General features: G+C 38.7%; 1 protein-coding gene across 3 annotated transcripts in view; it reads right to left on the minus strand.

Annotated features, from left to right (window-relative positions):
* Positions 1-2,262: 2,262 nt before the first annotated feature.
* The window catches only part of arap2 (ArfGAP with RhoGAP domain, ankyrin repeat and PH domain 2), a 275,757-nt gene continuing 260,608 nt past the window's right edge, over positions 2,263-17,411 (minus strand). For all 3 annotated transcript variants that reach the window (XM_062065971.1, XM_062065972.1, XM_062065973.1), the window contains 2 exons: positions 6,049-6,159; positions 2,263-3,075 (listed from right to left, as the gene is read on the minus strand). In XM_062065971.1, the coding sequence (XP_061921955.1) occupies positions 2,803-3,075; positions 6,049-6,159 (384 nt within the window). In that variant the 3' untranslated portion in view covers positions 2,263-2,802. The remainder of the gene's footprint in view (positions 3,076-6,048; positions 6,160-17,411) is intronic.

Raw genomic sequence — 17,411 nt, forward strand, 5'->3', positions numbered from 1 at the left:
ATACTATTAAACCATGTACATGTAACTATACGGTTAAAAATTCTCAGCCTGGTAAGGCTTAACAATGCTGTTGCTAACGACGCTAAGGCTAATTTAGCAACTTAGCAACCGGACCTCACAGAACTATGATAAAAACATTAGCGCTCCACCTACGCCAGCCAGCCCTCATCTTCCCATCAACAGCCGTGCTCACCTGCGTTCCAGCGATCAACGGCGCGACGAAGGACTTCATCCGTGGGTTTGGCGGCAAGCATCGGCTAGGCGTAGTAAGTAGTCCTTGTTGTGTTGCTGTAAGTATTGTACTTAGCCGCTAATACACCGATCGATCCCACCTACAACGTTCTTCTTTGCAGCCTCCATTGTTCATTAAACAAATTGCAAAAGATTCACCAACACAGATGTCCAGAATACTGTGGAATTTTGTCGAAGAAAACAAGAGGTTTCTGTATCGGGTTCGATGGGGTCCAACCACTTCCGTGGATTTTGTGACGTCACGTGCATAAGTCATATCCAAAGGAGTTTTTCAACCGGAAGTGTGGCGGGAATTTTAAAATTGCACTTTATAAGTTAACCCGGCCGTATTGGCATGTGTGTCAATGTTAAGATTTCATCATTGATATATAAACTATCAGACTGCGTGGTCGGTAGTAGTGGGTTTCAGTAGGCCTTTAATGTTCGAACTGGAAAACTTTATTTTTTGCAAATATTTGGAATTTGATGCCTGCAACATGTTTCAAAAAAGCTGGTACAAGGGGCAAAAAAGACTGAAAAGGTTGAGGAATGCTCATCAAACACTTATTTGGAAAATCCGACAGATGAACAGGCTAATTGGGAACAAGTGGGTGCCATGATTGGGTATAAAAGCAGCTTCCATTAAATGCTCAGTCATTCACAAACAAGGATGGGGCGAGGGTCACCACTTTGTCAACAAATGTCTGAGCAAATTGTTTAAGAACAACATTTCTCAACTAGCTATTGCAAGGAATTTAGGGATTTCACCATCTACGGTCCGTTATATCATCAAAAGGTTCAGAGGATCTGGAGAAATCACTGCACGTAAGCAGCAAGGCTAAAAACCAACATTGAATGTCCGTGATATTCGATCCCTCAGGCGGTACTGCATCAAAAAGCGACATCAGTGTGTAAAGGATATCACCATAAGGGCTCAGGAACACTTCAGAAAACCAATGTCTGTAACTATAGTTTGTCGCTACATCTGTAAGTGGAAGTTAAAACTCTACCATGCAAAGCAAAAGCCATTTATCAACAACACCCAGAAATGCTGCCGGCTTCGGTGGGCCCGAGCTCATCTAAGATGGACTGATGCAAAGTGGAAAAGTGTTCTGTGGTCTGACGACTCCACATATCAAATAGTTTTTGGAAACTGTGGACGTCTTGTCCTCCGGAACAAAGAGGAAAAGAACCATCCGGATTGTTAAAGGCACAAAGTTCAAAAGCCAGCATCTGTGATGTTATGGGGGTGTATTAGTGCCCAAGGCATGGGTAACTTACACATCTGTGAAGGCACCATTAATGCTGAAAGGTACATACAGGTTTTGGAGCAACATATGTTGCCATCCAAGCAACGTTATCATGGACGCCCCTGCTTATTTCAGCAAGACAATGCCAAGCCACGTGTTACAACAGCGTGGTTTCATAGTAAAGGGTACAGGTACTAGACTGGCCTGCCTGTAGTCCAGACCTGTCTCCCATTGAAAATGTGTGGTGCATTATGAAGCCTAAAATACCACAACGGAGACAATGGACTGTTGAAAAACTTAAGCTGTACATCAAGCAAGAATGGGAAAGAATTCCACCTGAGAAGCTTCAAACATTGGTCTCCTCAGTTCCCAAACATTTACTGAGTGTTGTTAAAAGGAAAGGCCATGTAACACAGTGGTAAAAATGCCCCTGTGCCAACTTGTTTGCGATGTGTCGCTGCCATCTGTGCCATAAGTTAATGATTATTTGCCAAAAAAAAATAAGTTTCTCAGTTCGAACATTAAATATCGTGTCTTTGCAGTCTATTCAATTGAATAGAAGTTGAAAAGCATTTGCAAATCATTGTATTCTACATCATGCCAACTTCACTGGTTTTGGGTTTTGTACTTTGACACAAGAAAACATTACAACTCTAGACCAGGACAACGTACCCAATGTTAACATCGGCATATTTTCACAATGTAGAATATTTTTGTAAGCAAACTATTCACCTCCTGAACCGCCGCACACCAAAAAATGCACACCTGCTGTCAATTGACGTCTCAAATTCAAAAGGTTTTTATTAAAAAGCAAGTCATGTTTGATTGCAGGACATGAAAAGAGTATTTGCTTTTCAAAGATTTTGTTATTGATGCTCACCTCTGACTCTAAAACTACGTCTGTTAAAACACGCGCCTAATAAATAACTATTTTGTCACCAAGCTCTTTTGTTTGTTTGTGGAGAAGAAGGCTGTCAAGTCGGAGGAAAACCCATGAATATGCGCCAAAGGTGGAGACTCTGGTTAGCAGAGCAAGCTGCTGCTGTATGAGGCATCATAAAAATAAAATGGGCAAATAAATATTTCATGAAGGGGGCGCTATATGTGACAATTGCCAAAGTGTGCATTTTAAGCCTGTGGTGTACATTATTGAAGACAGGCCTCATCCATTCATTGAGGGTATGTTTGGGTCCTACTACAATTAAATACTTATTGTCACGATGGACAAATAAATAGTTCCACATGAAAAGTGTCGCCGCATCAACTCCACTTTCCCGTCCGCTGACCGCCGGGTGCACTTTTCTTCTTCCTCGCCGTCCTGTCAGTCAGCAATGTTGGCGCTGCGGCCCGTCTTGTTCAGCACTGAATTAAGTTCACTCAGCAGATTCTGAGGCATTTTACCCTCGCCGCCGGGGCCGGGCCTCTTGCCAGCGCCGCTCAAGCTACTTTGCCGGGAAGCGGGCGAGCCCTGCTGAGGGAACGACAACTGGCAAAGGTCCACGGCGGACCTTCTGTGTGGGCCAAGTGGGGTGACGCCCCCACCGCCGCCATCAGTGCTGGTCTTGAGGGCGAGCGAAATCCTCCTGTCAGTCATCTGAGGGAAAATACAGCGACATTTTTACCTGACAATTTTACTGTATCTTTAGCTAATAACACTGTTAAAATCCGTCAAAATGACAAAAATGTACCAAATTTGAAATTAAAAATGAGCGACGGTGCCCTCGTCAGTATTGTGCTTACACCAAGTGCCATCACTTCAAGGAGTTTATCAGCTGAAGGGGGATTTGTTCCGCAGGAAGTCTTTAATTGTTATGAGACCGACAAAGATGCCACAGCGGACCTTTGTTACAGTGAAAAAGAAGGCACTACCTGGACACAAGCTGATGAGGGATCGCCTCACACTACCACTTTGGGCTAAAGCTAGCAGCAACTATGTGAAGTCACTGCTCATTTATCACTCAGAAACTCCCAGAGTGTTCAACAATGCCACAAATATTCCCAGACATAGGGTAAAAATATTTTCTCTTTTTTTTTTTGGAGCGCAACAACGAGACTTGTATGTGTGTGTGTGTGTGTGTGTGTGTGTGTGTGTGTGTGTGTGTGTGTGTGTGTGTGTGTGTGTGTGTGTGTGTGTGTGTGTGTTTGTGTGTGTGTGTGTTCAGTGTTAACATTTAAGCTTGCTGTAATGTTGTGTTGTTTGGATAAAAAAAATAGATTGAGCTATTACACCCCTGTTATGTTGGTTTGAGATACATTTATATAAATAAATATATATATATATATATATATATATATATATATATATATATATATATATATATATATATATATATATATATATATATATATTAGGGGTGTGGGAAAAAATCGATTCGAATTCGAATCGTGATTCTCACGTTGTGCGATTCCGAATCGATTCTCATTTTTAAAAAATATATATATTTTTTTTAAATGTATATATTTTAAATGTTTTTTTATTTATTTTATTTTTTTAATTAATCAAAACAAAAACAAAACAATACACAGCAATACCATAACAATGCAATTCAATTCCAAAACCAAACCCGACCCAGCAACACTCAAAAGTGCAATAAACAGAGCAATTGAGAGGAGACACAAACACGACACAGAACAAACCAAAAGTAGTGAAACAAAAATGAATATTATCAACAACAGTATCAATATTAGTTACAATTTCAACATAGCAGTGATTAAAAATCCCTCATTGACATTATCATTAGACATTTATTAAAAAAAATTTAAAAAAAGAACAATAGTGTCAAAGTGGCTTACACTTGCATCGCATCTCATAAACTTGACAACACACTGTGTCCAATATTTTCACAAAGATAAAATAAGTCATATTTTTGGTTTATTTAATAGTTAAAACAAATTTACATTATTGCAATCAGTTGATAAAACATTGTCCTTTACAATTATAAAAGCTTTTTACAAAAATCTACAACTCTGCTTGCATGTCAGCAGACTGGGGTAGATCCTGCTGAAATCCTATGTATTGAATGAATAGAGAATCCTTTTGAATCGGGAAAATATCATTTTTGAATCGAGAATCGTGTTGAATTGAAAAAAAAAATCGATTTTGAATCGAATCGTGACCCCAAGAATCGATATTGAATCGAATCGTGGGACACCCAAAGATTCACAGCCCTAATATATATATATATATATATATATATATATATATATATATATATATATATATATATATATATATATATGCATATATATAATATATATATATATATGTGGCGACTTGTCCAGGGTGTACCCCGCCTTCTGCCCGACTGTAGCTGAGATAGGCTCCAGCGCCCCCCGCGACCCCACAGGGAATAAGCGGTAGAAAATGGATGGATGGGATGGATGTCCCGATACCAATATTTTGGTACAGGTACCAAAATCTTTTCTAAATAAAGGGGACCACAAAAAATCTTACGGTACATTAAACATATGTTTCTTATTGCAAGTTTGTCCTTAAATAAAATAGTGAACATACAAGACAACTTGTCTTTTAGTATTAAGCAAACAAACAAAGGCTCCTAATTTGACATATGCAGTAACATATTGTGTCATGCTTACTTTCTCTTTTAACATGTTCTATCTACACTTCTGCCAAAATGTAATAATCACTTATTCTTCTGTTGTTTGGATACTTTACATTAGTTTTGGATGATACCACAAATTTGGGTATCAATCCGATACCAAGTCGTTACAGGTTCATACATTGGTCAAATACAATGTCCTCATGTGTCCAGGTATATTTCCTGAGTTTATAAACATAATATACATTTTTTTTTAAACTAAATAAGATTTTGTGATGCTAAAAAATATCTATGTAATCATAGTAGTATCGACTAGATATGCTCCTGTACTTGGTATCATTACAGTGGATGTCAGGTGTAGATCCACCAATGGCGTTTGTTTACATTTTGACGGCTGTGAGCTACGGTGTGTAGTGAAGCATGTTTCCCTGTCCTGCAGGGATGATACTTGTAACGTACTTTATTTGTCACCATGGAGACAAGGATTAGTGATTTAGAAGTAGCTAAAACACTGCCGACTGCGGATTAACTTTAGCCACTAGCTAGCAAGCCATGTCTTAAAGCACCTCTTCCTGAGAGAGTTTCAGTGTTATAACTTCACCTTTATTGTTAATTTTTAAGCCAAAATGCGTCCGTTCTCCCTTTTCTGTCTACACACTGTGTCTGCTTGTAAGTACTCCGTAATTGTGCGCTGCCGATGGGGGACCGGTACTTTTTAGAGGCGGTATAGTACCAAATATGATTCATTAGTATCGCGGTACTATACTAACACCGGTATACCGTACAACCCTAATATATATATGTATATATATACATTATAGTGTTTTTTTTTACTAATATAGGGACTTTTGTCAAAGCTCGGACCAATGGTTCATGTTCACATTGATTCTTATGGGAAACTCTGCTTCACTATACAAACTTTCCGGTTAGCGAACCACGTTGAAGAACCAATTAAGTTCGTACATCGAGGTTCCGACGTACAGAGACAAGATCCAAAATGGCCATACCTGTCTGCCTGAATTTTGTTGCACGGGCGCTCTGCCTTCAGCCACAGCTCCCCCTGTGGAGGCCGTTGGAACCGTGGCGCCTCGCGGACTGGAGCAGAGGTCGGAGCCAAACTGCCGGCACCGGAAACAGCAAGAAAAGTCAGGGGTAAGCAGAGTAGCCAGAAATTGTACTCAAGTAAGAGTACTGTTACTTTAGAGATTTATTACTCAAGTAAAAGTAAGGAGTAGTCACCCAAATATTTACTTGAGTAAAAGTAAAAAGTATGTTGTGAAAAAACTACTCAAGTACTGAGTAACTGATGAGTAACCTTTTCGTTTAATGATGACGGCAACAAATAATGCACAAAAACATAAAAATAGCAATGAGCAAATTCAGAGCCAGGAATATCTCTTAAGCAACTAAAACAATAATATATATTAAATAATAATACATTAAAATAAAAAAAATTAAGGCAAATTGAGCCACAATAACTTAACAGCACCATAGGCTCAGTAGGCATTCATTGATTGATTGATTGAAACTTGTATTAGTAGATTGCACAGTACAGTACATATTCCACACAATTGACCACTAAATGGTAACACCCCAATACATTTTTCAACGTTAATCAATTACTTAATAAATGACCAAGTCGAGGTGATCTACCTCATATATACATATACATACACACACATATCATATATATATATATATATATATATATATATATATATATATATATATATATATATATATATATATATATATATATATATATATATATATATATATATACATACATTTATATATACATATACAAACACACATATCATATCATATATATATATATATATATATATATGTATATATATATATATATATATATATATATATATATATATATATATATATATATACATACATACATACATACATACATACATACATACATACATACATATACATACATACATACATACATACATACATATATATATATATATATATATATATATATATATATATATATATATATATATATATATACATTTTATATACAGTATATAATTTATATTTATTTATTTTGCCGTTTTTGTTCACATGTTAAAGGTGTTTTAATGAATATACATGCATGTTTAACATATAGATTCCTTTCTTTCATGAAGACAAGAATATAAGTTGGTGTATTACCTGATTCTGATGACTTGCATTGATTGGAATCAGACAGCAGTGCTGATAACGTCCACGTTTTCAAATGGAGGAGAAAAAAAGTTCCTCCTTTCTGTCTAATACTACATGAAAGTGGTTGGTTTTTGGCTTCTTCTTTGTCCAGCTTCCATATTCCTTTTTTTCACACTTTACAAGAAATACATTGGCGGCAAACTCCGTAGCTTGCTAGCTTGTTTGCGCTGGCTTTCGGAGACTCTTATTTTGTTAGCGCAGGCGCGATGGAGCAGCACTTTTATTGTGAAGATAGGAACTGTGCGGTCAGTCTTTAGGCTTTTGAGAGAGGTATGGTTGAAATAAAAAAGTGTCTTTTTTCCTTGATTGATTGATTGAAACTTGTATTAGTAGATTGCACAGTACAGTACAAATTCCGTACAATTGACCACTAAATGGTAACACCCCAATAAGTTTTTCAACTTGTTTAAGTCGGGGTCCACGTGTGACGGTCATGTGACCGCCTGGCTCTGTTTGATTGGTTCAACGTCACCAGTGACTGCATGTGATTGGTGAAACGCAGGCATGCATAGATCCTACTTTGAAGGTCTGTCTGACAAACCAAAACAAACAAAACGTGCATTAACAGATCGATAAAAATCAGTAGCGAGTAGCGAGCTGAATGTAGATAAATGGAGTGGAGTAAAAGTAATGTTTCTTCTCTATAAATATACTCAAGTAAAAGTAAAAGTAAAAGTATGTTGCATTAAAACTACTCTTAGAAGTACAATTCATCCCAAAAGTTACTCAAGTAGATGTAACGAAGTAAATGTAGCGTGTTACTACCCACCTCTGCATTCGGGATTATAGCAGCATCCAGCTACATGTTGACAATATTATTTTCTCCATTACTTGGTCCTTGTTGACCTGTAAAAGTGGCTTTCTTGTCCTTTTTTTTTTTTTTTTAACCGCCACCCAGACTTGTCCTTGGATGTATGCACCATCCTACACATCACCATCAACTGCACCTTGGAAATGATGGTCCTCCATTGGCGGTTACTATGGAAACTGTCTTGGCGCAATGCTCACTACCAGGTAAGAGGGGAGGAAACGGAGAAGTGCTCTACTGTCTGCAGCAGCCCACCGCCCTTCCCACCATGCACATGCCCTTCTCCTGAGCTCCTGTGTCGGACACCGACAAGCCGGTTATTTAGCGGATTTGAGGAGGAGAATCCTAAAAAAAAAAAAATTCCTCCAGCTCCAGATTGACTTGTTACCAAGGTGAGAGCTCCTCCAAACACTATGAAACAGAAAAATTGGATTCCCCTTTAGATCAATCTCCACCTGCCAACATTGGCCTTTTTGCTGGCTAAGGCGCTAAAAGGCTTTTACCCAAGTAAGCACCTGTGATAAACAATTCTGAGTTCCCATAAAGGAAGCGGGCAGGGGGCTAATACTGAAATGAAAACGAAATGTCCGCGCTGAGTTGCGAACACTCATTTTTTGGGAAGGAGGATGCTTGCCTGTTCCCACTGTCAACGTGACAATAAACATGTGCATTGTTGACGTGACACAAACAGTCGCCTTGACCTTATTCTCACATGCGGGATTTATTTTATGGCAGAGTGACCTCGAAAACTTTACAACTCCCTTTTAATGCTTTTCATCCCACTAACAGCACAAAGGAAATTAGGGGGAGATTTATACGCTCTTTTCAGGGAATTGCGAAGGATGATATATCCACAACCGGCGCGTTTCCCGGAACAAAAAAAGTGTCTGTTAGCTTTGTGAAAGGGTAAACAAGGATGTCCTCTTTTTTTGGTCTGGAATATGCAAACACCACATTTTAAAAAATTCAACACGTGAGGAAGAAGCAACCATATTTAATCCTATTCCCTTCTCCAGTTATTGATAGTGTCATCACTTTCTGTATTTGACCGGTCATAAATAATCATTTTTAAACATATTGTCTATTCAGCAACATCGTTTTATAATTTCATAGCTCCTGGGGCTGGTTAAAACAAATTCAATTGAAGCGTTTTAGTATCCTTCAGTATTTTTTTCAAGGATGTTAGTTTTTTCACATGTAATATACGTATATGACTAACATACAGTTGCGATCAAAAGTTTACATACACTTGTAAAGAACATAATGTCATGGCTGTCTTGAGTTTCCAATAATTTATACACCAATTATTTTTTCGTGATAGAGTGATTGGAGCACATACTTGTTGGTCACAAAAAACATTCATGAAGTTTGGTTCTTTTATGAATTTATTATGGGTCTACTGCAGACCTGGGCATTGTACGGCCCGCGGGCCGCATCCGGCCCTTTGCGCATCCCTGCCCGGCCCGCCTGAGGCCAATCATAAATTACAAAATATATTTCAAAAAGTATCTATGTCGAGTGTGCAATACAACGGTGCTGCTTTTGTTTTGAAAAGCGTTATTTGTATTACTTCCGTGTGGACGTATGCGCGTGTGCGATTGTGAGTGAATTGAACGGCGCAATCACAAATTACAAAATAAAATTTAAAAAACATCTACGTCGTGCGCGCAATACAACTGTGCTGCTTTTATTTTGAAATGTGTTATTTATGCCGTATGTCCGGGGGGAACCTGTGAGTGAAGGTGCATAGAGACAACTGATGAGACGCTAAAAAAAGAAAAGTTGATGAGGAATGGCGTGTTTTCAACAAGACATGGACTGGCAAGTATTTCTTTACATAAATTAATGGTAAAGCCGTGTGCTTAATTTGTGGTACACAGCTTGCTGTGTTTAAAGAATATAATTTTAATCGCCACTACACGAAGAAACACGAGGGAAAATACCGGGATGTGTCTGATGAAGCACGCGCAAGGGAGGCCGATGCGTTGATGGTAAAACTGCAAACCCAACAAGGACTTTTTGCCATATTTCACACCCCCAGAGATGCAGCCGTCAGGACAAGTTTCGTCATTTCTCACAAAAGCGCCAGAAAAAGTAAGGCGTTTTCTGACGGAGAGTTTATTAAGGAGTGCTTATTGGACTCTGTTGCGCTGATATGCCCGGAGCATACTTGCCAACCCTCCCGTTTTTAGCGGGAGAATCCTGATATTCAGCGCCTCTCCCGACAACCTCCCGGCAGAGATTTTCTCCCGACAAACTCCCGGTATTCAGTCGGAGCTGGAGGCCACGCCCCCTCCAGCTCAATGCGGACCTGAGACTGAGTGGGGACAGCCTGTTCTCACGTCCGCTTTCCCACAAAATAAACAGCTTGCCTGCCCAAAGATGTCATAACATCTAGGGCTTTTATAGAGTGCACAACTGCGCACACAACAAGGAGACGAAGCAGAAGAACGAGGAAATTACAGACATGGCGGCCGAAATGATATACTCATGAACGGAGAAGTTAAACAGGACAATACTGCCATCTAATGGATAGCCACTGGAACACTGAAATTCAAGTTTTGTTTTTTTCTTCTATGTAAATAAAATTTAAAAAAATATATATATAGCTAGAATTCACTGAAAGTCAAGTATTTCATACATATATATATATATATATATATATATATATATGTATATATATATATATATATATATATATATATATATATATATATATATATATATATATATATATATATATATATATGAAATATATATGAAATACTCGAGTTGGTGAATTCTAGCTGTAAATAACCACGCCCCCCGCCCCCAAACAACTCCCCCCCACCCCCGACCAAGACCCCCCCCCCCCCCCTAGGTCTCAAGGTTGGCAAGTATGGCCCGGAGACATGGACTGTTTTTCGCTAACTTTGGATGAGAGCTGTGATGTACGTGACACCGCCCAGCTGCTCTTCTTCTTACGTGGGATAACTGCAGACTTTCAAATCACGGAGGAGCTGGCAGCCATGCAGTCAATTAAAGAGACAACCACAGGTAATGACTTGTTCACATAGGTAAATGCGTGTTTGGACATGTTAGGACTGAAATGGGACAAGCTGGCAGGTTTGACAATCCAATCCACTTTATTTATATAGCACATTTAAACAACAAAATGTTTCCAAAGTGCTGCACAACAATATTAAAAACAATATTCAAATATTATCCTTAGCTCCACCAATGACTGAATAAAAAGAAAAAACAATTACATATAAAACCAATATAAAAAACAATATAAAATAAATATGATTAAAAACTATTTTTAACAACGGATGGTTGTCCAAATCTGATGGGGAAAAATGTTGGATAATGCAGGATAAAGTGACCATCAAAAGCAATCTGCTTTTGTATAAAGTTAAGTTAGGTTAAATTAAATTATTATTATTATTATTACTTATTATTATTATTATCATCATTATTATTTATCTTACGGTATATCAAAAATAATATTGAGCAAAATTTAATTGAAATATTGTCGTGTGGCCCTCCAGCAGGGCTCAGGTTGCTTATGCGGCCCCCGGTGAAAATTAATTGCCCACCCCTGGTCTACTGGAAATGTGACCAAATCTGCTGGGTCAAAAGTATACATACAGCAATGTGCCAAACAGCTCAATTTTTGTTTCATTTCCACAGAACTTTCCTCCAGAAGGTCTTATCTTTGTCCATGTGATGTCAGATGAAACAAAAATGTAGCTGTTTGGCCACAATACCCAGCAATATGTTTGGAGGAGAAAAGGTGAGGCCTTTAATCCCAGGAACACCATTCCTACCGTCAAGCATGGTGGTGGTAGTATTTTGCTCTGGGCCTGTTTTGCTGCCAATGGAACTGGTGCTTTACAGAGAGTTAATGGGACAATGAAAAAGGAGGATTACCTCCAAATTCTTCAGGACAACCTAAAATCATCAGCCCGGAGGTTGGGTCTTGCGCAGTTGGGTGTTCCAACAGGACAATGACCCCAAACACACGTCAAAAGTGGTAAAAGAATGGCTAAATCAGGCTAGAATCAAGGTTTTAGAATGGCCTTCCCAAAGGCCTGACTTAAATGTGTGGACAATGCTGAAGAAACAAGTCCATGTCAGAAAACCAACACATTTAGCTGAACTGCACCAATGTTGTCAAGAGGAGTGGTCAACAATTCAACCAGAAGCTTTTGGATTGCTACCAAAAGCGCCTTATTGCAGTGAAACTTGCCAAGGGACATGTAACCAAATATTAACATTGCTGTATGTATACTTGTGACCCAGCAGATTTGGTCACATTTTCAGTAGACCCATAATAAATTCATAAAAGAACCAAACTTCATGAATGTTTTTTGTGACCAACAAGTATGTGCTCCAATCACTCTATCACAAACAATAAGAGTTGTAGAATTTATTGGAAACTCAAGACAGCCATGACATTATGTTCTTTACAAGTGTACGTAAACTTTTGATTGCTACTGTGTACAAACGTATATATATATATATATATATATATATATATATATATATATATATATATATATATATATATATATATATATATATATACCTGTATATATATATATATATATATATATATATATATATATATATATATATATACCTGTATATATATATATATATATATATATATATAAACATAAACTTCTTATAGTTTGCATTTGTTGTGTCTTAAGCACAGTCGTGCAGCCTGCCTCCCATGCACCTTCAGCGGTAAAATAAAAAAAAATTAAAAAAAGTGGTGTCAGTGTAGATGCACTGCAGCACTGCTTCTAAAATGCCCATAAAAAGTAGTAAATGTCTCCTGCTTACTCAAAAAACATAGCAAATATTCACTTATCATACATTTCAATAAGGAAACCAAAAGAACAAAAGACCTCATCAATCATATGTGACCTCAAACAGTTCATTTTGTGTCCAGTAAGGGAACAAAATGGTTGCGTTGCAATGCGGATCTACTAAGCTTGTGCGCAGAGGACTGCTGCGTCCCTTTAGTGAGCAAAATAAGGAGTGCAAGCTATTTAGCGTGTCTGTCTTCATGAATATGCAGAATTGATGCTGATTATTAGAACACCCACAATACCGAAAGGATGCAAATATAATCATTAAGCACACGCAATATGTCTGTCAACATATTTGGACTGTCATTAAAAAAGTATTTGACACATTGTCTATATAGCAATATAATGTTATCCTTGTATAGCTCTTGGATGACTTAAAGGGGAACTGCACTTTTTTTCACATTCATGAAAAACATGAAGACGGATGTATTTCTTTTTGCATTCTGACTCGTAAATAAACATAAATAAAAGTCCGCTTACAGCAGAGCCAATGGGAGGTCCTCAATTCCACCCATAAAACCCGATAAAATAACCATCCAAAATATTGCCAACAATACTCCATTTATATTTCGTGACTTGAATATTAACCAAGTATTAGTGATATTGTTATTATAAGCGCTAACACAGACGAACTATTTGTAGCGGTGCCGTGATCACGAGCTTGTGTGCCAATGAAGATATGATCGACTGATTAGCTGCTTTCTTACTCGTCAAACTTTATTGTAGTTCATAAATCATGCCTCTCACCTGGATCGTAGAAGAACGAAGACGTATTCCGACAAGTTGGTACACTATGACAGCCAAAATAGTTAAAAATCACATAATTAAACAAACAAACAGATGGCTCAGAATTATACAATCAACATTATTAATGTGCACAACACCCCCGTGTTCTTCGCGAGGATTATGAAACATTCCTTATCTAAATGGAAATATATGAACATCCGAGCAGTCTGCATCATCATGACAGCAGACATTGTACAGTAAGTGATATTATGTTTGTTGGCTCTCATGAAATCTGCAGTGAGTAATAGGTGATGAAGGTAAAAAAAGCAAGCATTGTTAATGCGCCGCGTTTGCTTAGAATTATCAAAATACGTAAATATTAAATGTTATTAGAGATGTCCGATAATATCGGCAGTCCGATAAATGCTTTAAAATGTAATATTGGAAATTATCGGTATCGGTTTCGAAAAGTAAAATGTATGATTTTTTAAAACGCCGCTGTGTACACGGACGTATGGAGAAGTACAGAGCTCCAATAAACCTTAAAGACACTGCCTTTGCATGCCGGCCCAGTCACATAATATCTACGGCTTTTCACACACACAAGTGAATGCATGCATACTTGGTCAACAGCCATACAGGTCACACTGAGGGTGGCCGTATAAACAACTTTAACACTGTTACAAATATGCGCCACACTGTGAACCCACACCAAACAAGAATGACAAACACATTTCGGGAGAACATCCGCACCGTAACACAACATAAACACAACATAAACACAACAGAACAAATACCCAGAACCCCTTGCAGCACTAACTCTTCTGGGGCGCTACAATATACACCCCCCCCTCCCCCGCCCCCCCTTGCTCTCTCAGGGAGACCATGTCCCAAATGCCAAGCTGCTGTTTTGAGGCATGTTAAAAAAAAATAATGCACTTTGCGACTTCAATAATAAATATGGCAGTGCCATGTTGGCATTTTTTTCCATAACTTGAGTTGATTTATTTTGGAAAACCTTGTTACATTGTTGAATGCATCCAGCGGGGCATCACAACAAAATTAGGCATAATAATGTGTTAATTCCATGACTGTATATATCGTATCGGTTGATATCGGAATCGGTAATTAAGAGTTGGACAATACCGGAATATCGGATATCGGCAAAAAAGCCATTATCGGACATCTCTAGTTATTATAAATGTGCCTGTTACTACATTACATATATACTTACATCATGCAATGAAACTTCAATGGAGGTGTTTGGATGCTTTTTAAAGGCTTTATAGGCAGAATAGAGCAGCTTCCATAGGCTCCATTTATTTATTATTTAGAATGCACTAAAAAGAATATATATTTTTTTTATAATAATTGTGAATGATTGACAAAATTCTAAAAAAAAGTGCAGTATCCCTTTAAGGCATGGGTGTCAAACTCTGGTCCGCGGAACAAATTTGGCTCAAATTAACACTATAGCTGGCCTGCCGATTATATACAGCGGCGGTGCCGTGGTAACACCGCATTCACCGCTAATTGTCATACTTCAAAACCCTCCCGGGTGACTCCAAAACTGCCCTTTTTCGTCCAATCCACAAGTGCTGGCCCAGTCATATAATATGTGCGGCTTTAGCACGCACACACAAGTGAATGCAACGCATACTTGATCTTCAGCGATACAGGTTACACTGAGGGTAGCCATATAAACAACTTTAACACTGTTAGAAATATACGCCACGCTGTGAACCCACACCAAACAAGAATGACAAACACATTTCGGGAGAACATCCGCACTGTAACACAACATAAACACAACAGAACAAATACCCAGAACCCTTTGCAGCACTAACTCTTCCGGGACGCTACAAGGTGTGTGTGTGTGTGGGGGGGTGGGGGGGGGGGGGGGGGGGGGAGAGGCGGGATTTGGTGGTAGCAGGGGGGGGGGGGGGATTTTGTAGCATCCTGGAAGAGTCAGTGCTGCAAAGGGTTCTAGGTATTTGTTCTGTTGTGTTTATGTTGTGTTACAGTGCGGATGTTCTCCCAAAATGTGTTTGTCATTCTTGTTTGGTGTGGATTCACAGTGTGGCGTATATTTCTAACAGTGTTAATTCGGCCACCCTCAGTGTAACCTGTATCGCTGTTGATCAAGTGTGCGTTGCATTTGCGCATGCGTGCGTACAGCAGCCGCACATATCTTGTGACTGGGCCGGCACGTTGTTAGAAGGGATGAAAAGCGGACGTGACGTAAGGCACGCCCCCAAGACTGTGGTCCGGTGGAATACGAGATATAATGACTGATGAACACCTTCGTTCGATAATGAAGGTTGCCTGAGCCTGAGCCCCGACATTAATGAACTAGCATCCAAGAAAATATGTCAGGTATCTGGCTTGGACACATCAGATTAGATCAGTGTGTTGCAAACTGAGCAGTTTAAAGTCCAGAATGGTTGGTTTATTGATTAATTTATTTTAAAATGTATTAGCCTGTGGAAAAAGTTAATGTTGATATTTACCTCAGAAGGCTGCAAATAGAAAAGAGGCATTCAATTTTTATTTAAATTGTATTTGATATGCCATTGATATTTTTTAATTATTATTATTATTATTTGAAACTCGATTTTGCATGTCACTATAAAGTTATATAAGCCTTGCTTGTTCAATATTTAATGCAAAACTTTTTGGGTCCCTATTAAAATGTTAATTTGTTCAACCTTGGCCCGCGGCTTTGTTCAGTTTTAAATTTTGTCCCAATCTGTATTTGAGTTTGACACCCCTGCTTTAAGGGGTTGATTAGAACTATTTGCAGCTGAGATAGGCTCCAGCACCCCCTTAACCCCCGAAAGGGACAAGCGGTAGAAAATGAATGGACGGATGGATTTATTTGGTGTCTGCTGGTGTTTTTTTTTCATACAGTATTATTAATGTATCTCCGTAATGAAAAAAAACCTTTCAACGTGCATTTTTAGGTCATTCCCGACACACCATCACAACAGCGGCGCCTCCCAGAGCGGATTCTGTTGTCTAGATCGCAATTCTATACCCTCCAAAAGATAGCGTGCTTCGCATATTGCACATCATAAACCAAACAGCACATGCTGGACCGTTGGAGCAAATGATATCATTAATTTGGAGCGGAAGAAACCAGGCTAAAACCTCACACGCTCAGTCTTAATTAATCACACACAACACGCCCACTAATAATATGTGAAACTTTAAAAATTTGCACACGCTCTATAGCAGGGGTCTCAAACGCGGGGCCAGCAGGCCAATTGTGGCCCGCGAGACGTTATTTTGCGGCCTCCATCTTAATATGAAAGTCTATGTTAGTGCGGCCCGCAAGTTTTTAAATGAATGGCGAGTTTTTAAATGAATGGCACTTGACGCTCTCGACAATGTCGTGGGTGTGCCGTGACAGCACTGCCTTTAGTGTCCTCTAGAAACTGTCACCGCATCATCTTTTTCTCCATACTGACAGCGTGCCTGCCGGCCCAGACACATGTTGTATAAGGCTTCTGCAGACACACGCAAGTAATTGCAAGACATACTTGAGGAACAGCCATACATGTCACACTGAGGGTGGTCATATTTTATTTTATTTATTTTTTAACACTGTTACAAATATGCGCCATACTGTGAACCCACACCAAACAAGAATGACAAACACATTTCGGGACAACATCCGCACCGTAACACAACATAAACACAACAGAACAAATACCCAGAATCCTTTGCAGCCCTAACTCTTCCT

This window comes from Entelurus aequoreus, linkage group LG12 (genome assembly GCF_033978785.1).
Source record: "Entelurus aequoreus isolate RoL-2023_Sb linkage group LG12, RoL_Eaeq_v1.1, whole genome shotgun sequence".
Taxonomy (NCBI): Eukaryota; Metazoa; Chordata; class Actinopteri; order Syngnathiformes; family Syngnathidae; genus Entelurus; species Entelurus aequoreus.